Genomic DNA, 23,742 nt, shown 5'->3' on the forward strand with positions numbered 1-23,742 from the left:
CTCTTTTTTTAAATATGCATAATTTTTTTAATAAAAAATTTACCCTTCAAATTTACCAATTTCAACTACATACTTTATCCTCAATAGATTTACCTTTACCAAGTCCAACTCAAATTTTTAATTCTTCGGTGATATTTTGTGTAAATATGATCCAAAAGACCATAAAAAATACATTAATTTGGATTAGCACCAACTATAAGTACACCCTTAACAATTTTAATAGAACACCAACAGGGCAACTTTATGTCATGTTTTAAACATTTAATTTTTAAATAACATTAACAAATGCACGATTTAATTAAAAAACCAAGTGATGAAAGCTTAAAGAATGAACACTACCAAGCAAGATTGTACAATTGTAAGCAGTGAACGAACTAGTAAAACTAGAAAAACGAATTCCGTAAACAAAACTTTACCAAAAGAGAAATCAACTCATAAATTCATGTACAACTTATAGTCAGCCCCCAATATATAAAAAATACAGTGGATCTTATGGGCAAAATTGTATATCTCCTTTTGTTCCTTCAAAAATGTTTAAAACACCGCAGGCTTGATGGAAAGTTTTAACTTTGCATAGAGCCATTTTGGGATGATGACAAGGCTGCTGCACCACGCTTGCTAGCTGTTGGTTTAAGATAATTATGCGCAGAAAGTTGAGTGACGTCTGCCCGCTCATCTTTGTGGTACATGAGACATTGTTGAATAAATGACTGGAAATAATAAACATTTTTTTTAAATTGCTATACTATAAGCTACTGTCTGTTAGTTTTTTTAATAATAGTTACACTTTAAAGTTACCTTTGCCTCAGCACTGACAGTGGGTTTATTGGGAAAAGAAACCTCTGTGGCTCTTAGAATAGTATTTTGCTTAAGGATTGCTTCTTGTGTTAAATTATGACCAAATGGCTACAAAAAAACAACATTTATAAACAGGAGATTAAAAAGTTATTAGAAAATTAATTTTTTTAGAAATAGGTACAATTACATTAGGATATTTGTAGAAATTCTAGACTTTCCTATGTTTTAACAATGTTTAAACTAATATTTTATTGGTTGCAATTTTCGTAGCATTTAAATTAACAATCTTTACCTTTTTTCCATACAAGCATTGATAAAAGATAACACCAACAGACCAAACATCAACTTTGTTATCAATCTTAGGTGGTTGACCACCTGGTGCATGGACAAAACATTCCGGTGGAAGGTACCTAAGTAATATAACGTTTTTAAATTGTTGCTATCCACAAATCTATTTATTCAAAACGTAGCCATTGGGTGAACATTTTAAGAAATTACTATAAATTGTATTTTAGTAATGCATAAACAAGTGAAATGTTGAAAAGTTTAACAAACGTTTTAAAAATTATGTTTACCTAAGAAAAAAAATCAAAAGTTATTTACCAGTAAGTACCAGCACCCTGTGAAGTCAAATCCATACCATCCATTGGGCACAAACCTTCATCAAATTGCTTACTTAAACCAAAATCAGTGATTTTTACATCACCACATACAGTCCCATTGCACAATAAAATATTTCCTAGAAAAATTTATTGTTGAAATTTTCATAACACTTTAGTTAAATAAAAAAAGTTTTTGTGTTGACTGCAGAAAATTATTAAGCACAAAATAAAGTTTGAATTGATTACTAACATATTCTAATTTAAGTCATATTAATATTTATAAAGTTTATCCGGAAATACCAATGATATGAATTCTAATTAAATCAAATATTGATACAAATAGAACAACGGTTAGTAATCACAGAACACCACTTTAATTATATTGATTTTAAACTTTCTGATGATGGAAAAACTTAGTAAGAACAATGTCTTATTTGTTACCAAGCTAATTAAAAAAAACAGCTAACACATTTTAAGCAAACTTTACCTGGTTTTAAGTCATAATGAATAACTGGCCTTTCAAGGGAGTTAAGATAAATGAGAGCAGATACGACTTGCATGATTATGGTCCTGGCTTCCTTTTCTCCCATTAATCGATGTTGTTTCAGATAAAAGTCAAGATCATTACCACCACAAAATTCCATTACAGTACAAAACCTATACACAAAAATGAATATTCATATTTGTACATTATTTATATAAAAAAGTAATTCTAAAGTAAATTAAATTTATATATACAGCAATTTTGACAATACTTATTTACAATACCTGTAGATTTAACTTCAACTATTTTTATTTACTTTAGAAAATTCACATATCATAAAAATAGTAAAGTTAATAAAAGTTGGGTAATTCCACACTAAAATAAAACATTTATAAAGTAAATAAATCTTACGTGTTAATGTCAACTTCAAATCGATCATAAAGTGAAACAATACGTTGATGTTTAACTCTGCGATGGATGTCAGCTTCACGATTAGCATGTCGAGCGTAAACCAATTTCTTTTGTTCTGGCCACTCTCTGTTTAGATGATGAATTTTGACAGCAACAAAACGTTGTTCAGTTAAGTCAAATGCCTAAAAAATACAAATAATGGTTACGAAAGTGTGCGTAACCAATACATAAGAAAAAAAAAACTTTTTGTTATACACATGGTGCAATATTTACTATTTTAGAATTAAATAAAAAGTAATTTAATTCTACAATTTCACATGATATTAAATTTAAAATGATTTTTTACCTTATAGACTTCACTGAATCCCCCTTTACCAAGTAGTGATAAAAGCAAATATTGGCTGTTTAAAATCCGATGGTCATTAAACCTGAATAAAATTTTTTTTATGTTTAGTAATAAAATTTACATACTATGCATTTTAGGAATATTTAAATATACAGTGCATGATTATTATGATTAATCACTAATACAATTGTGTAGAAGCGCAGTACTATTTACATTATTTACTACACCAAAATATTATATTTTGTGTACGAATAATTTCAATGCAATACCTAGAATTATCTTCATTTGTTATTCGCTTTAACTCCCTTATATGAAGACTTCTTTGCCTTTCCAATTTTTCAAGTTCAAATTGTAGATCGGCTTCATCTCGTTTTACAGCTAACAATCTTTGACGCAAAATTTCATCATGTTCGTGGTATTCTTGTGGTGAGAGTTGATCTTTGACTTCCTATTGTTTTAAAGTAAATTATTCATGCATTAATACTTAGTCAGTCTGAAAGATGCAAGAAAAGTTACATAACTTTTAAAAGCGAGTTAAAAACAGAACAACTATTTTTTTTTTAAATAGAATTTATATATACTGTTTTTTTTATTTTTTAAATCTTACTTTAGGTTTAGCAAATGATCCATCTCCATCCGAATGATTTACCTTGTTCCGAGCTGAAGAAGAAGTTGGTTTTCTCTTGTTTAACAATTTTCGAGCTTTTTCAATGTCTTCCTTTTCTTTGTTTATTTTGTCTTTTTTACTAAAATAAAACAATCATAATAAAAAGTTAAAGAAAAATACTAGCCAATAGCCTCTATAATACAAAATATATTAAGGTGTGAGTGTATAGTTGTGTGTGGTTCGCAGTTCTGCTACACAGTACACACACAATGTCAACACAGTTTATTAACAAAATAAAATATTATTTTCTACTTATAAATACTTACACTCCCAGTTCTGTAAAGGCCCATCCATTTGCCCATGTCTCTTGGTAACCAGTTCCATGTCTTGTAAACTGTCCCAACCTAAACCTTCCTTCCATTGCCTTTCTCCGAGCTTCCGTTTTTTCATTTTGTGTTTTTTCGATTAAGAGTTCTTGACATACTTTTAGGCATCGCGTAAGGTGGTTTTTGTGCTGAAGTGCAAGTGAACTTGCTTCTTTTAATCTGTATTCCAAGTCTGAGTTATGCTAAACACAAAAACATTTCTAAATTTAAATAAATATAAAAGTTAAACATAATGATGGATATCCAACATAAAAATTGCAGAAAAAACTTATATACAGAGAGCTATGTAGGTAAATTGAGTCATAAAAAGTGTTTTAATGTCTAAGACATTTTTACAACTAAAAAAGATTTTAAAACTTGCCATGATTAATTCATTTTGCTTTTTGTTTTTTTCTGCTTCTTGCCAAGCATTTGAGTTCTGTAAACTTGCTATTTCAGCGCCACTTAAATTAGTTTGGGTACATCTAAATATAAATAACTAAAAATTGCTTACAAACAACAACCACAATAAACTAAATAAGTAGTCTACGTAATACTCAAACAGGTTTAAAATCAATAGTAAACCTTAAGTCATTATAAATTAGTTTCACCTATTATCTTTTGGTGTGATATGTTTCTGTTGTAAATAACCAAGACCAGAATAATCAATATGATTACTTGAGTTACTACCATGTCTTGAGGTTGGTGAAGCACGCATCTGAATTTACATAACAAAAAAAACAGTTTTAATATTAACAGAAACTTAAAACTCATACAATTATTTTTAGGTACTCTGGTAGTCGACTTACAGAATTTAAATATGAAGATGGTGATCCAATTATTCTGTCTCCGTTGGGAACTCTTGCAGGACTTGTTGCTGGTTCAAAGTAATCGTTAATTTTCTTTGAAGGTTGGTTTAATGCAGCTGGTTTTTTGTTATACTTTTGATCCAAGTTTTCACCTTATTTTATTTTAAAACAGAGTTAGATTAAAATATAACTTTGCTACCAAACCACAAAAATCCCCTTTTTTTATAAAAAAAAAACTTTTACAATTTGATATAGATAGAAATACTATTTTAAAAATTATGTTTGTGCTTGAATTAAAAAGTTTGCAGACACGTGTAAATATTTGACCTATTTTAAAGGATTATCCCAATTAGATATCAAAGACAAATAACTAGTTGTCAGACTTCAGTATTCTGTTTAAAAAATCCTACGCAATGCCAAAAAACATGTTTTCCATTTACTTATTTTATCTTAAAGTTGTTACCTTTTCGCTTTCTAGGCTTTTTTCCAAAATGACCTTCACCCTTTTCCCTTTGATTTTCCGGGGTACTTGGATAACCAGACACACTGTCATTTTCTCTGTCACTGATACCAGTAATCGAACTACCAGTGCTCATATTTGATTCAGAACCACTCTAAAAAGATTAACAACAAATAAATAATTTTTTATATGTTAAAAAGTTACAAAAAGGTATATACATTGACAAACTTACAGAACTATTTTGTTACCTGGTTGGAGGTAACATTTAAAGTATATATATATATAAAAAACGCTACAACATTGGTATCACAAAAACGCTCACCTTTTGACCACCTAAAAACCTAGCTTCTAGAAGTTCTTGTCGTCTTGCATCAATAGTGATGTCATCCATGATTAATTATTTACATTTACAACTAACGGTAGTATCTTTAAAAAAAGGAATAAAACATTACCTTTTGTTAAGGTAGTTATGCTTAACTCGTTTGCTTGTTGCAAACTTTAAATTCTGTGTTTAACAGTAAAGTTTGGCTTTTTACTGTGAACTGCCAGACAAATTTTAGACGTTTAAAAGGCTGATAGGCCAATTTTAACCGCGGATAGTGGTCGTAATTACAACTGACTTACAGTCCCGAGTCCGACAGTTTAATATAAAATTGCGACAAATTTACAAAACCACCTGACCACAACATCTTATGGCCCAACATAATACAAATAGTTTTTTAACAAACCAATGTAACTGTGTTTGCATATAGTCTATCCATGACCTACGTATTATTTCACAAAACTTTTTTACAGTTCCTAAAATAGCGAAAGCCGAACACGCACTTGCAACCAGAAACAAATAAAAACATGTTGTCAAAAACACAAACGGTGGAAGAAATAAATAAATATTTGGTAACCCTGGTATTTTACAAAGTAAATCAGAAAAAAATTAGTAGAAATCGAAAAACCAATCAAAAATAATTTATGATGTTGATCAAAAAAAAACTTGGCTTTATCATAGACATAAAAACGATTCGGCTTGTTTGTATACTGAAGATAAAATACTCCAGACAATGGTTAATTAAATTTTTTGATTAAATGTAATTACAAACACCAAAATGTAATTTTTATTGTCATTTTATAACAGAGAAAATAAATAAATTCTCATGAGTTAGGAAAAAATAAAATGTTACTGGATTGATGTTGCGTAAATAATAACATGTTTGCCCGGGGCAATGAATAGCTTTCGGTCTTTCTTTCCACATATTAGAGATCACATTTCAGAAATAACAAAATAAAGATGTTTGTATTATAACTCATCTTTTAAGTTAAGACAGCTGGTAATTAAAACAGTAATGCTTGTTAAAAAGCTGTTCATACAATAAGAGTTTGGAATTTAAAATAAGGAAGTCATAAAGGTTTTGCGTCTATTCTTAATAAATATGGATTTATAAGCGGCACAAAACACAGTCTACAAATTATAAAGTAGAAATGCAAAGACATGTCTTATATATTCTAATTACACTAGGAGTCATTACATTAGTATATCAGGTAAAAAGAAAAAACAATTACTCGGTTCTTTTCAATATAAGAGGGTAAGTAAAGACGTCTTTCAAGAATTTGTTAGTATGTAGACCACTTGCTACAAGAATTTTTAAAGGATTTTAATTTTACAGCCTAGATAGAAATAACATTAAGATTGAGGCTCAAAATGTAAATCCAAATTACCGTCAATATTTTAAAAACAAGCACGTGACTGATTTTGGGGTTTATCCTTTGCTAAAGGGACATAATCAAACTGTGGTTGAAAGGGAAAAAAGTTCTAAGATACCTTCAAAATTTTATCGAACAGCTTCACGCTCGTTTCACAACTACAAGTAAGATAAAGTGTTTTTTTTTTGTAAATAATGACACGTTCCATAACTTATTGCTAGTAGGAGATTGATTATTACTTTTATTTTTAAGTTTATAATTTTTTTGTGTTTCATGTATTCAGATGGATTCTTAACCCTACTTTATTTTGTGTCGAAAAATTGGCAAACGAACAAGATGAAATATATCTTTTGGTCGCAGTTGCAAGTGCAATTTGGGAATTTGAAAGAAGAGATATTATAAGAAAGACATGGGGCTCTGTAAAGTTATACAAAAACAAACTTATTAAATATGTTTTCTTTGTAGGTAAGAAATGTAACAGTTAATGTTTAGCTTCAAACTGTGGGACTAGCTAAAAATCTAAAGGGTGTTGTATAAAATTAAATGCTTGACAACTAGTCTTATTTTGTTTTTATTTATATCGGTAACTTTATTTATGTGATACAATATAAAATAACCTTGTGTAAAATGTCACTTAGGTTACATGGCCGAACATGAAACAAAAATCAACAAAGAAGCTCTTAAACATGGTGATATAGTCATGGAAAGTTTTTCTGAAACCTATAGAAATTTGACCCTTAAAACTCAAGGTATGCTATCAAAAAAATTAAATCTTAATATTTAAATAATTGTTACATAAAAAGTTATTTCTGAAAAATATATATTGACTATATATTACCTGTATTGCAATAGGTCAACTAAAATGGATAACGTATTTTTGCCCAAACGCCAAGTTTATTCTTCATGTTGATGATGACGTAGTGCCCAATATGTATCAAATATTATCTCAACTTGTTGAATTACCTATTCAAAAGTATGTTAAAAAATTGTTACAATATTTTATAGCCAAATTTAAATTGAGTGTTAAAACATTTTAATTTAGCAAAAAAATTTTGAAACTTTATTATAAAAACTTTGTTTTTAGTACAGTTCTTTGCGCAAAATGGTTTACCCCTGTTGTAAGACGAGAAGGAAAATGGGAAATGTCAATGGAAGAATATCGCAATGACCGGTACGTAATATGCAAAGCTCAAAAGGATGCTTAAAATTTTAGTTTTAAATCTTTAAACAGTACCTTTAATATGTCCAGGTATCCACTGTCCTGTTATGGCTGGTGTTATGCAATGTCTGTAAATGCTGCAACGGACTTGTATCTAACTTCTTTAAGAAGTGCTTTAATTCACTTAGAAGATGTTATGTTTACAGGTTTGAAAATACTTATTAAAAACAACGTTTCTTTGTTTTATACAAAATTAACGTGGCTATTTTTAACTTTAATACATATACTATAAACGGAATGTCCTTAAGTTTAACTGCAATTTAGGTATTTTGCGAACAAGGCTGGGAATGGGTATCGTTAAAATGAAAGAAGGTGAGCAACTTTGTCAGCATAAGGGCTGGCCAAAAGATCGACCAACTAACGAAAAGCTAGTAGATGCTTGGACCGATTTGCAAAAGTTCCGGCAAGCATTGATAGACAACACCTAATAAGTTTAACTGTTTTTAAATATTTTGTATTGTAGTGCTCTAACTGTATAATTTTAAAGTCATAAATTAAATCAAGTTTTTTTTACTTAATGTTTTTCTTGTTCTCTTTTTAACAAGTAAATATATTGCTATTAGAAAATACATAACTTATAAATTCTGCGTTTTTTTCTGTTTAATTGCAGTAAAAAACGTACTTAAATATATCAGGCATTTCTTCTTAAATATTCAGCATTCTACAGCACACATGATTGCTTTTTGTCGACTTTGCCAAGAAGGGCGTTTCAAGCAGAAAAAAACGTTTGAAGAAAATAGTCGGCCATTGTTTATATTTTAATTTTTTTATTGGTGACAAGAACGGTATTACTTTTAAAAGTAAATCTCTAACAAAATTTCTTCCATTTAAGCTTGTATTTCTTATTTGTCAAATCACAAAACTATTTACACAGCGAAAAAAGAACTTTCATAATGATAAATTTATATACAAAGAAACTAAAATAAACACACACATATTGCACAATACATTATAAAAATAAACGTTTCTCAAAACACTGTATCATTAAATGTACCAAATAAAGTAGTATTCTATACCGTACAAAATTTTCTTAAATACATAAAAATATACAAGTTTTAAAACAATTAAAAAGTACATGAGTAAATATTTTTTTGCACGCTTTTTTAAAGAAATCTTGGTAAAAAAATAACAAAATACTTTTGCAGAATTTTTACAATCCGTATTTTACAAATTTTTTCTTTAACGAAAACCATTACATAGATCCTGTAAACTGCGTTAGCAGAAATATTGCACTAATTGCCATAACAGTATCTATGAAATCTAGGTTCACCAATTCCATTTAAAAGGCATTAGAAAATGTATGATTGTTTTAATGGCAATTTCCTGTAAGCCACTGTACTTGGGCTTTGTAATTTTTTTAGTAATTTCTACAAAAAAACACACCTGGCTTTAGATATAGATTAAGCAAAAGGGCCGTAATAAACTTCTAATACTAACCACTTTTAAAGAGAATGAATATCCTCCACTGTTTTAATTTTGATGCTTAAAGTGCCCGGGAATCGTTTATCGAAAAGTTTTCCACGACCAAACAACGGTTTTTCAATACCTGTCGACGAATCATCAACGCTACCTTCTGCTATTGCCTGACCCAGAAATGTATCGCATAAACATCCGACACGAAATACCTAAGAATACATTAATAGTAACAGCAGGCTTGTTGTTTAAAGTTTCAGATTAAAATTCCTGATGAATTTGCGGCAGTATTGTTTCAAATTCACCATTCTTTCTTATTCAATTTCATATTATAAATAGTAGTATCTAGTTAAATTATAATGAATATACAAAGGATGCGTAAATAATAGAATGAAAACCCGTATACAAGTGGCTCACTGTAGTTTTCGTATATTATTTTAATAACATCCAATATAACATTGTTAAAGTTTTAAATGTAAGCTTTTCTACTTTAAAACGCGAATAAAAAAATCATAAAGAAATATATTATTCTTATTTACCGATATAACAATGGGCGAGCTTGTATTTTTTCTATAAAATATAGCAGAAGTATCGAATTTAATTGGGTCAGGGGAATTTTTAAACGGCTTGGATTCCACATTATTTCCTTCACAACAAATATTCACAAACACCTTTGCATCTAAATAACAAAATTTTTATGGAATTAGTCTATAGATTTGCTAATGTTGTACCAAAATTTATCTAAAATTATCAAAATTACAAAAAAAAAAATTTTTGATTTTTAGTTGTTAATTTTATATATATATATATTTTTTTGTATATATTTTTATCCTCCATGTGGAAAAGTCGAATACACATCAGTTACTCCAATCCAGTCTCGAGTTGCCTGTGGCAGTTTGGGATATTATAGATTATAATTGCCCGATAATCATGCTGCTGATTAAGTGCTGGCTCAGCAGGAGTTCACACCGTTTATAACGCTTTACTCAAGGGCGCTACAGCATGAAGTCAGGGGGGATTGAACCCACGACCTGCTGTGTGGTGTAGCAAGTGTTCTATAACTACACCACGCTGCCGGTATATTATAACATAACTACTACAATTTAACATTTTGGTTGATTAACCATACATAACTATTTTACTACACTATCAAAAAACTAAATTTTTTAATTTTATTACTTTTTGACGTTAATTTGTCAAAGTTTTTCCCATTTATTACAGTAATTGTAGTTGCAAGTAAAGGGTAACCAAGACAAAAAGCCCAACATGTTTTATCAGGATAATTTAAATTCATTTCACTAAAAAAATGAAACAAAATATTAACTTAATAAAATATTAATGCTTAAATTATTTTTATTTTTTGATATTTGTATATTAAAATTAATTTAAAAAGCAACTGCTTTAGTAAAAACATACTTAAAATTAATGTTTTTCTGGGAATATATTCTCAGCAAAAAGTCTCCATGTTTTTTAGCATTGTAAGTTGTTGGTATAATAGCGTATCTTCCCTTCAATTTTTAAATAGGTTTTTAACAAGTTTTTAAAAACAAAACAATACTAAGAATTTATTAGATAAAATTGAGCAATACATTTTGTATAAAAAGAGTATAAGTGTTAAATATTATAAAAACGCAGCAAAAATTAAACAAACAGAAATAAAACAGAATAGTAAAAATGAAAGTAAAGAGTTTATTTTTAATAAAATAAATAATTCACCTTTGACAATTTTACTTTCGCAAACATAGTCCTTCCTGTAGAATACGGATAACTTGTTCCAACAGATATCAGTGAATGCAATTTAAAAACTCGATTTAATTCAACCTTAATTTAAAACAATTTAAACAAAGTCATTGCATTTTCAAGTGATATAGGCAACTGTTAATGTTTTGTAAAGATAAAGTTTGTGATGTACCTTTACAATGTAAAATCCAATAGATAGATTAGGGGTTGGGGTAGAATATGCAGTTATTCTGGGTTCTTTTTGTTGTAATTGAATGAACAACTTTTCTTTGGCAACTTTGTCAGTTATATCAAATCTGTACTGTGGATTTTGAAGAAAAGACTTCTGAAGGATAAAACACAATTTTTTTATTAAAAAAGTTTTTGTAGCGAACCCTATATATAACATATATTAATTAATAAAACACAAAATAATAAATTTTATTTGTGCAAATTAAAGCTATATTTAAAAACAAAATCATTGTTTAGTTATATAAAAAAAAATTCAATTTAACAGCTTACTTTTAACTTATCAAATATATTATAAGGCATAAAATAAATGCTTAAACATAAATATTAATTTAAGGTACTTTAAAAATGTCATTATTATATTGTAAGTATATGTAATATATCATACCGGTCTTTTTTCGTAACTGCCACCAGCTGTGTTTAATTCCGGATCTGCATGGAACATCCAAGAGCCAATCGCGTGTTGTTCTCGCCAATAATTTCCTATTATATTTTTACTGTGAATTATCCGGCATATTGTCAGGTCAGTAAAGTGTGTACAAAAATCATCAAAAGACATCCTGTAAATTATAACAGATACATTGGGATTAACTTTTGATAAAATGACAAATTTTTTAACTTAAGCTAATTATATAATCAACTAAATAGGTAAAAAATGATTAATATAATAAAAAAATCCAAAAGAAATAAAAATTTGTATAGTAATTGAAAATTTAATATTCTGTTGTTTTATTTTTAGAACACACCAAAAATCATTATCATTGTCAGTAGTTAAGCCCATTTTTTTCTTGTCCATAGCACTTAGTTGTTTAAATTCTGGTGAACTAAACAGTAAAATATCATTTTAAACAATTGAACACCTCATAAATTTTTGAAATTAAGAATTATATGTTTTATTTTTTTGGTTTGTGTTAAATTGTTTACGTATTGAGGCAAAAAATTAAAACTAATTAAAATTTTGTTGTAAACAGTAAACAATGTGTAGGTTCTATCCTTTATTTATATTTCCATTTAAAAATTCCAGACATATGTTAAATTGATGATGTTTTATTTGTTATTTCCTGGGCTTTAAAGATTTAAATGGCAGAAAATTGTTACAGTACATTGATTTCTTAGTAATACTATTTCTGAAATTGAAAATCTGTACTAATAGACGTATGCATTATCTATATAAACTGCGCAAACGTAAATTTATGACCTAAAAAATTTGAAGAAATAGTAAACTTAAACAAAAGCATATTTATAAAGAAATAAATATTTATATAAAATGCATTTTACTTTTTTTTTAGGCTACTTAGTTTAAAAGTAATATAAACAATATCAATAAAAATACTTACTCTTTACTCCACGATCCTGACCACTCAACTGGATCTCCAGGATTTGTTAATTTCAGAAGCTTTACTCTATCGCTGCTGTAATATAAGTTTAAAACCATTTATGGTATGCATTTGTTAACTATAATATCTTAAAAACAAAACAAGATAAAAAATTATTAAAAATTTTAAAGTTTAACTTTGAACCCTAGTAAAAAAAGTTAATACAAAAAGCTTTAGGCTAGAGCATAAATATATTTAGAAAACTTACTTAAATAAACTAAGTAGACCAGTTCTCAGGCTAGATTCCCGTACAGCACTCACAACATAAACATGACCTTTTAGCAAACCATCACTTGTAACTCCATTTCCATTCATACTACCGGTCTAAAAAAATTATTAAAAATATAAAAGAGTTTTAGGGGCTAATATAAGCATCTTTAGAAATCAGAGTTAAATGATAAAAAAAAAAATTATTAAAATAACTCACTGCAATCCAACAACAAATTAATGCAGTTCCCATTACTGGGGCTTCATATAAATCAGTAAAAAGTGCGTTCCTATCTTTTTCCTTAATTGTTTTCAAAGACACTGGTTGAATAATTCCACCAGTTAAGTTTTGCAGAATACAACCAGTATCCACACTATTTAATGCCTCATAACAACCAAGTAACCTAAAAAATATTGACTGATGTTAAAAATACCAGTAATAAAATAAAAATTTAATTAGAAATTTAACCAACACACAGTTAGTTTTACAGTTTCAAATAGATAATATTTAAAAATAAATTAAAACTTTACTTAAAATCATATTAATGGCAAAAGGTGGAAAAATATATTAAGCTACTTTAGTGCTGATATTGTTACACTAGTCAGCCCATTTGAAAAAATTGTAATAGATCTAAAGTTCAACATAAATTTTTACATGGGTATTATACATGATTTAATTGAATTATGAAATCATCAATTATACCGAAGCTCATTTATTGTAACATTAAACAGTCATACCATAGTAATGGTTTATAATTAACCATTTTTATTCTCTAAAAAGTGGAAAATTGTTAAAAAATTTATAATAAAAAATATTTTTGATTAAAATACTTGTTTTATTACATTAGCAATTTCAAAATAAAAAGCAATATTTCTTACTTAGCATAAGCTTTTTCTAGTAATGCTGGCCAAAATTCATTTTTATTAGTCGAAGATATTCCACAAAGATGACCATTTTTTACTGGCAAACAATCATCCACAACAACTTCATACCATGTTCCAAATCGCCAAAATCTAACAACAATAAAAGAAGTACAACCTATTAAAAAAACACAATAAATAATTTGTTTTAAAAAAATGATTGCTAATATATAATATGCCTCCACCAAAAAAACAAAAAATAGTGATTTTTTTAAATTTTTGAAAAATATTATCACTTAAATCACACTGTTGTTAAAACAAGAAAAATTATTATGTGTACCTAAATCGAAAAAGACCAACATATTCATGTGACTTAAGTGAATTCCATTGTTGAGAGGCAACATCAATAACAACCTAAAAAAGTTGAGCATTGCTATAAGAATATTATATATACTTTATTTAAAAAAATACTTTAAGGCATACAAAAACATAAACTTACCCTTTTGAATAGCTCAGGGTGACTAGCAAGTACAGTAAAGGCAGCAACCACACTAGGACTTCCATAATCACCAGCTTGTAAATCAGTGTCCTTATCTAAAACTAAATGCGGGTCTTCGACCAAATCCTGATAATTTAAATAAACAGAAAACTTTTGTGGTTAAAATGGTAAAAAAACAAGTTAATCGTGTATTTTTAATTTAAATGGGTTATTTAATCCAGTTGTAATTCTTACTAGTGCTGTTTTAAATATACATTTACAGAAGCCCAAATTTTTCTAATATCTTAATAAACTGATTTTACAGTGATAATGTATAAAAATCCAAATCTATGAAATTCCTTTTAACCCTGAATCCCTTAACTTAATTTACAAATCAAACAAAATAATATGTTTAAATATTTTTTATTATTCTGTCTGCATAAATAAAAATTCTTGCATAAATAAAGAAACACAAAAAAGAAAATAAAAGAAATAAATTGAAACTAAAAAATAACTAATTAAGTATAAAAGTAAGTTAAAATCAATGAAAAAACAAAAAAAAAAAATAAACTAGATAATATAAATTTTTTATCAACAAGAATGATTTACACTGGTTTATTTCTTTAAAAAATTCTATAAAAAATGTGCAAAAAAAAATTAGCATGCAAACTTAATGTAAACAAATGTAAGTGACAGTAACATAAACAAATAACAACTTGCATAACCAAATTTTCAAAAAATAACAAAAACTTTTAAAACTAATTTATCGATTTTTATACCTTTGGACGTTTCCACGAAATACCGATTTGGCCAAGTTCTTTGGTAAACAAACTATCATTGTTTGCAGGAAAAATGGAATCCTTAAACATTTGCCCCCCTTCAACTAAATCCCTTTTGATCACATGATAATGTTGACCCATAAAGTAGTCAATGTCTTGTTGATAAAAATCCATATTGAAAATTAAATTTTTTTTGTTTCTGCAAATAAAAAATTCTTAAAAAAATTAAATTATATATTCTTTATAATAATTTAAAAAAAACAAGTAACATTGGCCTATTATTGATTGTCAACTATTCCATATGCCTTACAATTCAATATTTGTGAAAATATTATGTGATTTACATATAACACCATATATAAGTACTAAAGAATAATTTATTTAATTTAATAAAAATAACTTACCCACGCTTCCAAAATTTATTTTAGAATAAACATATGTAGATTTTCCAATTCAATTAATTAGCCAGTTAGCAAGAAAATAAAAAAACTTCTGGCAAGATCTTAGGATAATTTTTTGGCTAAGCCTTTTATCTGTTTATGTATCCGGATTAAATTTAATAAACAATGCCGTTATTTTATGACGTCATTGCAACAACAATCAATAACCCAGCTACATCGCTCTTTCGGCTGCGTTAACCTGTTAACGGATAAAACTGTTTACTTCGTCACGTGTTGACTGTGATGTGACGTGTTTAATGGTCAGATAATGACATGACAAACAATTATATTATTATAAAATATATTAGTTAAACAAATAATATTAAATCACTTTATTTCAATAAAAAATGTATTACCTAAACGTTGTTTTTTAAAACATATTTTATGTGTTTTTATTATTTTTTTAAATATTTTTGATATGCAAGTGTGTTTTACATTAAACAAAAAACTTAAGTTGTTTTTGTAAAAAAAATTGCTGGTAAATTTTTAAATATGTGCAAATGTTACTTGAATTTAAGTGAAATATACATGTTTTTTATACTTTATAAAGTAATTTAATTTCATATTTGGGAGTTTCTCTTATACAAGATATAAGCAAACATTTTTTCTATGAAAAGACACGTTTTTTAAAAATCTTTAATTAAAGTTTTTTGCAATTACAATAAAAAGATTAACCTTCTTAAGTAGAAAACTTATTATAATATTTAACCCTTGAAATGTGTGTTTTAGTTTAAATTGTAAACAAACTTAAATGACACTTTCATTATTTTTTTAGTTTGTTTATTTTTTCTGAACTAACATCCAAAAAAATAATATGGCATTCACTTTTAAACCCACAAACAATGCTACACATTATGGAAGAAGACGATTTTATGACTTACCACAAGCACAAAACAGTGACAACCCAACAAACATAAAACCAGAAAGAGAAAAAAAAAACGAATTGTTAAATTTCATTGCAAATAATGTTATTGGCAATGATTCAGTTTTTTCTGGGCCATTTGGTCTTCGGAAAATAACATATTGTGACTATATTGCTTCAGGCAAAGCTTTAAAATCAGTTGAAAGTTACATCAGAGATAATATATTACCAATGTACGGTAACACACACACAACTACAACAGTTACTTCTTTACAATCTTCCATGTTTTACCAGGAAGCGAGGTATATAAGCTTAATTGTAATGTATGTTTATATACATTCGTATAAAACATCAATGGTTTTTAAACATTAAAAATGTTCATTCCAGGTTTGTATTTAAAGTCCAACCTTTTTTGTATTTTTTTTTAAAGATTAATTTTTTTAGGATGTGTATTCGAAATGCTGTGCGGGCAGGTGAACATGATGCGGTTATTTTTACGGGAAATGGGGTGACTGGGGCAGTTCACAAACTTGTCAATGCTCTTAACTTCCAAGTTCCGCCAGTGGTGTTTGTTGGACCCCATGAACATCATTCTAATTTGCTGCCATGGAGGGAAATTGCAGCAGAGGTCCTCGAGTTTTCATTAAAGTTCCAATTAAATAAATGTGGAAATTGGGGTTTTTATTTTTTTGTAATTTTTAGGTGATCCTAATTAGCGAAAATGAAATTGGAGAGATCAATTTGTTTCATTTGGAGAAGGCTCTTCAACATTGGAGTAAAAGCAAGCTCCAGTTAATTGGTTGTTTTTCTGCTGCATCAAATATAACTGGTTTGTGTATTTTGTAACATCTTTTTTAAATTTTAACTAAAATATTATAATGGATTTATTTTATACAAAAAAATGTTACTATATTTAGGAATTATTACTGATACAAATGCTGTATCAACCTTAATGCATCAATATGGTGGCCTTGTATTTTGGGATTATGCTACTGCTGGTCCATACCTTGACATAGATATGCATCCCCAATCAGATAATGATGTTGCTTGTAAAGATGCCATGTTTCTTTCAATGCATAAATTTGTTGGAGGGGTGGACGCTTCAGGTATCAAAATTAAAAAAAAAATTCAACAACTTTCAAAAAATAAAATTAAACTCATATCAGGTGTCCTGGTGGCTAAGAAGTCACTTTTTCGAAGTAAAGTTCCTTCTGGAGGTGGAGGAGGGGGCTCTGTGTTTTTTGTGTCTCGAAGCAGTCATCGGTATCTCCAAGATGAAGAAACAAGAGAAGAAGGAGGCACCCCTAGGGTTGTTGGAGCCGTAAGGGCGGCATTAGCCATGGAACTTAAACAAGTGTGTTATTAACTAAATCTAAATTTAAACAAACATGTTCCTAAATAATATAGTTATTAGCTTCATGGCAAGTATATATTCTCATATTGATATTGTTTATATAAAACGGTTTTTATAGACTTTTTTGCATTTAGTCAGTTGGTACCACTATAATAATGAAAAAGGAAGAAGAATTTTACCAAAAAGCAACAAATGCATGGAGAAAAATTAAGAACCTACATTTATTGTGTGATATAAACCAAAAAGTACCACACGAACATTTGGCAGTGTTTTCATTTATGATATATTCTCCACAGGGCAAATGTTATTTGCATCACAACTATGTTGCAGCATTGCTAAATGATCTATTTGGAATACAGGTAATAAAGAAGGATTACAGTAAATCGATTTATTTTATTGATGATTATCAAGTTATTTTGTGTTTTAGGCCAGGGGTGGTTGTGCATGTGCAGGACCTTATGCCCAAGAGTTGTTGGGCATTTCAGAAGAATTAGCTGTTCAGTATGAAAACGCATTACTGGAAGACAGGTAAAGAAAATTTTTAGTCAAAAAATACCAAGAAAAACTATTTGTGCTGGTTCAAAAATATATTACTTTTAAAATTAAAAATTTATAGTCGGCTAGATCGTGTCCATTTACGCCGACAAGGTGAATACTCTCAACATGAAATATTGCGACCAGGCTTTGTTCGACTTAATATTCCTTATTTCTTTGATGAAAACACAGTTAATTTTGTTATTCAAGCAGTAAGTATGGTGGCTGAACATGCTTGGAAGTTGCTTCCATGTTATATGTTTAATCCTGAGACTGGAGAATGGAGACACACTAAACACAAGGTTTGACATATATTGAAACTTTTATATATTTATAATATATTTTAGTAGTAGTATTAACTTTAACTCTTAAATGTTTTAAAGTTACATGTTCTTTAAATAAGTTCTGTATTCTTTTAAATTGCTTACTCGTGATTAGATTTTTGCTGACCGCCGCTGGCTTGGAAATGCCAAATTTACAAGTAAAGGTTTAGTAACAGTAAATGATGTAAATCATCCTAAATCTACAACAAATAATTACTCAGAGGTCTTAAAATTAGCACAAAATTCGTTTGACAATCCACTGAAGGCAAGACAAAAAAATTTTGTAACAAAAGTAATATAATGATAACGTTTACGTAATAACTAATTTAAAATTTTTTTATAGGGTGTTGAAAGTAATTTTCCTAATCATTCGTTGATGTTTTCTGAAAAAGTTCAACATCTAAGATGGTTTTTGTTACCTTCTGAAGCCAATTTATGTTTAACAAATCATACCACAACCTCTAACATTCAACCCTGTGTGATTTCAGTTAGAAAAGAAATAAAACCATTGACTAAAGATGAAATTTTTAATAGTTTTCATGATATCATTGATTTGAATCATGTGCTTAAGACACCAAATAATTTATACCAACTCCAAAACCTTATTTCTAATTTAAATCTACAAACTGCCAATAAAGATGCAAAAGAAAAAACAAAAACACCAGTGTCGAACATAGAAACTAATATTAAAAATAATGTCACAGACTGTTCTGATAATGTTTGTTTTATGAAAAGACGATCTACAAACAAAAAAATCTCTGAAAAGCAAGTTGCAAGTTTTATGCCACCCCCAAAACGTTTGTTTAAGTTAACCTGCCAAGCTATAAAAGATTTTAAAATGATCGAAAATAACGATAAAGTTTTAGTGTGCCTGTCGGGGGGAAAGGTAAGAAAATTATGTTAAAATAATATATATAATAAAACATAACCTTAAAATGTGATAAAATTTACTACATTCGCATAAATCTCTTTTTAAATAAAATGTTTTTTGAGGTAAAAGTAACAATTTTCATAATTGATCTAACACAATGTTTTTTTATTTACAGGATTCCTTGTCCCTTCTACATCTACTCCACCAATACCAGTATTATGCATTAAGCCACAATGTTAAATTTGAACTTGGAGCACTCACAATTGATCCGATGACATCATCATATGACCCTTCACCTCTAATTCCATATTTGGAAGCATTGAAAGTTCCATATTTTTATGAAGAGCAAGGTATATTTAATAAACTGGTACAAAAAATAAAAAAAATTCTTTACAAATATTTTATAAAGTAAATGTATCATTGTTTGCAATGATTTTAAGATTTGGCAATAATTTCAGCAAGATTTTAATAAAGATGTTTTATTAAAGAAATTACATTTCCTTTTTTCTCATTTTGTTATACCAGACATAATGGAACAAGCAAAACAGGCATCAGCGACTTCAATATGTGCATTTTGTTCCCGAATGAAGAGAGGAAGAATTTATGCAACTGCCAGAAGAGAAGGTTGGAATGTTTTGGCGTTTGGACAACATTTAGATGATTTAGCCGAGAGTTTTCTTATGTCTGTTTTTCATAATGGACTTCTTAGAACGATGAAAGCAAATTATTTAGTCAAGTAAGTCCATAATCACAAGAAAAATATTAATCTTCATTTTTTTCTTAAAAAGACCACAAAAAGGCTAGCATTATAGCCATGCCATTTTAAGTTACTTTATAACTAAGAAAATTAAAGTCAAAACTTTAACTTTTTGTCAATATTTATGTTACACCAAGTTGTTGTAAATGTTTAGAATCTTTAATTTAAGAAAATCAGATTAAGGTTTGATTGTTGTTTTGTTTGTGCAGTGAAGGAGATCTTAGGGTTATACGTCCATTAGTTTATGCCAGGGAAACTGACACTCGCCAGTTTGCTGAGTCTGCCAAGCTACCAATTATTCCTGAAAATTGCCCAGCCTGTTTTGAGGCTCCCAAGGTAAACAGTTTGTACAAATTGAAAATTTTGTAGAAAAATAAAAACCCAATATGTCCCCAATATTTATTTATAAACAAATATTATTATATAATTATACATAGCAATAGTGTATACTATTTAATAAGGAGCTTCTGCTAACTATTTTTCATTTGTTTGTTTGTTATGTGCATTAAATTAAATGTGATTAATATGATAACCTTTTTTCAAAAAGCAATATATTTAAATTATCCCATGATACAATATTACAAATTTTACCAGGAGAGACAGAGAATAAAACAACTGTTAGCTGCTCAAGAAATTCTACATCCCAAATTATTTTATAGCATTAAAGAAGCAATTTTGCCTCTTATGGCTAAGAGTAAAACGGGGGAAGAATCGGCATGGAAAAAAAACAATAAACAATAAGTTTATGTTTTTTAAACTAGTACAAAATTGAGATGTATTTTCATTCACTATTTAATGTCTTGAACAGTTTTAAATAAAATATGTTTTACATGTTATTACTGATTTTATTTAATAATCGGCAAAAAATAATAATATAAAATAAAATTTCAGAAAATAAAAAATAAAATTTCTTTTTCTACATTATTTGGTTAGTTACAGTTAATTAATTACTGAATATTTATATCAAGCATGAATTTAAATGTTAAATACTCTATAAAAAATTAAATGTCAATATCTTTACACATTCATTCAGGTATTAAACACTCATACAAAAAGACTAAATATATAGTACAAAAAAAGAATTTTATATTCAAATTTATATTTTTAGCTAGACATAATTATACAACAGTTTTATTTTAACAAAAATACCTAATTAAAATTTAAACACAAAAAAAAGATAACAAATGCATTTATAATCATTTAAAAAAAACATTTTATATTTGAGATTTTAAGTACACAAAAATTTAAATAGTTAGCAAAATACGTTATTTAAAATTGCCATAACATTTGAAGAACAGCCATAACATAATGTTAAAGATGTGTATGAAACTTATTACATATTATTATAATAGAAACGCATTGGTGCAAATTACAATGAAAATGTTTTTGAAGTGTACACAATCAAAATTTATAAAAAAAACTGGCAATAGTTTTTTGGCTTTATAAATATTGAAGTAGTAGAATAGTACAAACTACTACAACATTGACAAATTTACTGACAAAATCAAGTATAAGCAAGTAGATAACAAGTTTAAGTTCAAAGCACAACGGTGCCCACCCTTACTTTTAAAACAATACAATTACTTATACCGTCAATTATGAGTACCGTTTGTTAAGAAGTGTGCCAGTGACTTTAAGTGAAAATTTAAGTACTGTGTTTAAATCCTATGGTGGAAATTTATTTGGTAAGCAATATTTATTTTATTTATAATATAACAGTTGGTCATTTATGTTAATGTTAGATATTTATATTGTCATTTTGGGCAGTAAGTTTGTAAATGAAAACATATGACCAATGGCAATTTTTATGGGTTGTCATGCAAGCAGCTATTGACTAGAACAGGCTTTAATTTGATGGGGGTTTGTCTGGTTAATTAGAACTCTAAAAGATTTTGTAACACGTAAGATACAAAAAAGATTAAGTATTATTAGAGGGACCTTAAAACTGCAAAGGGCAAACCTAATTTTAAAAATAGTAAGTGTGGAATATGGACACAATTTTAAAAATCAATAATATAAACATGCAATATTAAATCAAGGAATTATATTCATATTTAGGGTGATTTTTTTATGTTGATGAAGCTGGAATTTTAACACTTCTAGGCTCGGCCCCACGGTAAATAAAAAAAGCATAAGCCAAATATGCAAACATCAGAAAAACACATAACACCTTTTAAATAAAAATATATTATAGGCCCATAAGATTTGAACAAAAATAATATTCACAAAAAAAAGATTAATTCAGCCTAATTTTATTGTAAACAAAATTTTCTATTATCATTTTTTTAAGTCTTTTTCTTTTTAAATATTGAATTCATAATTTTTTTTAGAAGTTTTTAATTTGAACTTACGGTTGATGCAGCAAAAGAACCATACACAATATATGCAGAAAATTGTCCTGTAACAATTCCAGTCAAAATAATACCAATAAATGAAAGAATGGCACACCCAAGTGCATAAAAAAATTCCTAAAAATAAATGAATGTTAAAACTAGTTTTAGCCAATAATATTATATATATTATACAATAAATAAGAATATTTGTTTGTGTTTGTTACCGCTTTCTTCCAGTTAAGTTTATTTAAGAGGCATGCTCGGTACAATTGGCAATAGTAAATGAAGGCACTGATTAATAGTGTAATAACACAAAAGGAGGCAAGAAAATTAGTATAACCAATTGCTCCAGCTCCAGCAATTTCCCAAAACTGTGTACTAAGCAGAACGATCAGCAATACTAAACTAATTACCTTTAAAAAAAGTTAAGATGCATGTCAATAAATCAGGGGTCTCATAAAAAACATTTTAAATATTTATACTCACAAATTGTATAAGTTTAAAAATTCCATCTCTTGATTTGAAAAATCCAGGGTCTGGCTCAGCACCGTTGCACATTTCTTTTATAACACCCAAGGCTATTAGGTAAACTCATAAACTGTAACTTTTTTTTATTTATTTACTAAAAACAGTTGTTAGTTTATAAAGCACAGTAACAAACAGACAGTAATTTGTTTAATTACTGTATATTAGTATGCTACCCAATCTTGGCAGCTTGGTCATCTCATCTGTTTTTTAAATATTTTTCTATCTGTATGCGAAACAGGAAGACGGTGCTATTTGTCTAAAGATAAACTGGTTGTTGCTTCAAAATCGTACTCATTACAATTTCAAAAAACAGTGTAGTGAAATTATTGCAAAAAGGGCGTTTTGACACCCTAATATCTTGAAAAACCGCATGTATAAGAAGTTTAAAATATCTAAAATTCTTTACCGGCAACTATCACATGCTATTACGTCATTTGTAAAATCTCCCTTGTTGTTATCAGTTAATGGACGACTGCCTACGCCTGTAATAGGCGAAAATATATGTTGTCGGTTGTCACTTTCGAGATCTAAAACGCTTGGGCAAATTGTAAAACGAAAGCTAACAAAAACCGAATTACTTTTAACGTAACAGTTTTATCGCAATAAGGAAAAATTAAACAATTAGTAGGAAGTTGTTAAATGGGATTACCCATGGAAAGTGAGTTCATTGGCACCAGAAAAAAGCCTAAAACACTGAACAATAAACTAAGTTACAAACCTGGTAATATATTATAAAATAAGTTCTCAAGTCTGATTTTAAATAGTGTACTGTGTTTTAATGTGGTGCACAATCACAAACTAACTTCCTGCTGGTAACAAAACAATGGTAGATTAAATGCGAGTTAACTAAATACGGCCCAGC

The 23,742-nt window shown here is 28.2% G+C and overlaps 4 protein-coding genes across 4 annotated transcripts; 2 read left to right on the top strand and 2 right to left on the bottom strand.

Annotated features, from left to right (window-relative positions):
- Positions 1 to 256: 256 nt before the first annotated feature.
- Positions 257 to 15,528, bottom strand: LOC145742377 (uncharacterized). The gene is made up of 31 exons (XM_082560157.1): positions 15,283 to 15,528; positions 14,879 to 15,077; positions 14,121 to 14,246; positions 13,962 to 14,035; positions 13,640 to 13,774; positions 12,981 to 13,164; positions 12,762 to 12,877; positions 12,515 to 12,589; positions 11,924 to 12,001; positions 11,566 to 11,737; positions 11,122 to 11,274; positions 10,926 to 11,030; positions 10,626 to 10,717; positions 10,389 to 10,507; positions 9,749 to 9,888; positions 9,244 to 9,421; positions 5,205 to 5,257; positions 4,886 to 5,036; positions 4,423 to 4,574; positions 4,225 to 4,331; positions 3,996 to 4,098; positions 3,575 to 3,816; positions 3,249 to 3,387; positions 2,911 to 3,089; positions 2,642 to 2,723; positions 2,296 to 2,477; positions 1,888 to 2,057; positions 1,402 to 1,537; positions 1,091 to 1,208; positions 799 to 906; positions 257 to 710 (listed from the first exon to the last, which is right to left on the bottom strand). Exons 2-31 carry the CDS (start codon positions 15,050 to 15,052, stop codon positions 564 to 566), a joined length of 3,990 nt encoding a protein of 1,329 aa, XP_082416283.1. The 5' UTR covers positions 15,053 to 15,077; positions 15,283 to 15,528; the 3' UTR covers positions 257 to 563.
- LOC145743811 (beta-1,3-galactosyltransferase 5-like) lies at positions 6,161 to 8,383 on the top strand. The gene is made up of 8 exons (XM_082561858.1): positions 6,161 to 6,459; positions 6,541 to 6,741; positions 6,861 to 7,042; positions 7,216 to 7,326; positions 7,430 to 7,550; positions 7,662 to 7,748; positions 7,827 to 7,942; positions 8,061 to 8,383. Exons 1-8 carry the CDS (start codon positions 6,356 to 6,358, stop codon positions 8,222 to 8,224), a joined length of 1,086 nt encoding a protein of 361 aa, XP_082417984.1. The 5' UTR covers positions 6,161 to 6,355; the 3' UTR covers positions 8,225 to 8,383.
- A 634-nt stretch (positions 15,529 to 16,162) lies between the features above and the next one.
- On the top strand, positions 16,163 to 20,982 carry LOC145741298 (uncharacterized). The gene is made up of 14 exons (XM_082558864.1): positions 16,163 to 16,482; positions 16,625 to 16,808; positions 16,883 to 17,009; positions 17,098 to 17,286; positions 17,347 to 17,534; positions 17,669 to 17,893; positions 17,962 to 18,062; positions 18,151 to 18,370; positions 18,507 to 18,656; positions 18,735 to 19,277; positions 19,438 to 19,612; positions 19,788 to 19,998; positions 20,229 to 20,355; positions 20,614 to 20,982. The coding sequence occupies exons 1-14, from the start codon at positions 16,412 to 16,414 to the stop codon at positions 20,758 to 20,760; spliced, it is 2,658 nt and encodes an 885-aa protein (XP_082414990.1). The 5' UTR covers positions 16,163 to 16,411; the 3' UTR covers positions 20,761 to 20,982.
- Positions 20,983 to 21,112: 130 nt separating this feature from the next.
- On the bottom strand, positions 21,113 to 23,260 carry LOC145741299 (uncharacterized). Its single transcript, XM_082558865.1, has 4 exons — positions 22,839 to 23,260; positions 22,577 to 22,765; positions 22,371 to 22,487; positions 21,113 to 22,189 (listed from the first exon to the last, which is right to left on the bottom strand). Exons 1-4 carry the CDS (start codon positions 22,908 to 22,910, stop codon positions 22,088 to 22,090), a joined length of 480 nt encoding a protein of 159 aa, XP_082414991.1. The 5' UTR covers positions 22,911 to 23,260; the 3' UTR covers positions 21,113 to 22,087.
- Positions 23,261 to 23,742: the final 482 nt, after the last annotated feature.

Source organism: Corella eumyota, chromosome 2, assembly GCF_963082875.1.
Source record: "Corella eumyota chromosome 2, kaCorEumy4.1, whole genome shotgun sequence".
NCBI lineage: Eukaryota > Metazoa > Chordata > Ascidiacea > Phlebobranchia > Corellidae > Corella > Corella eumyota.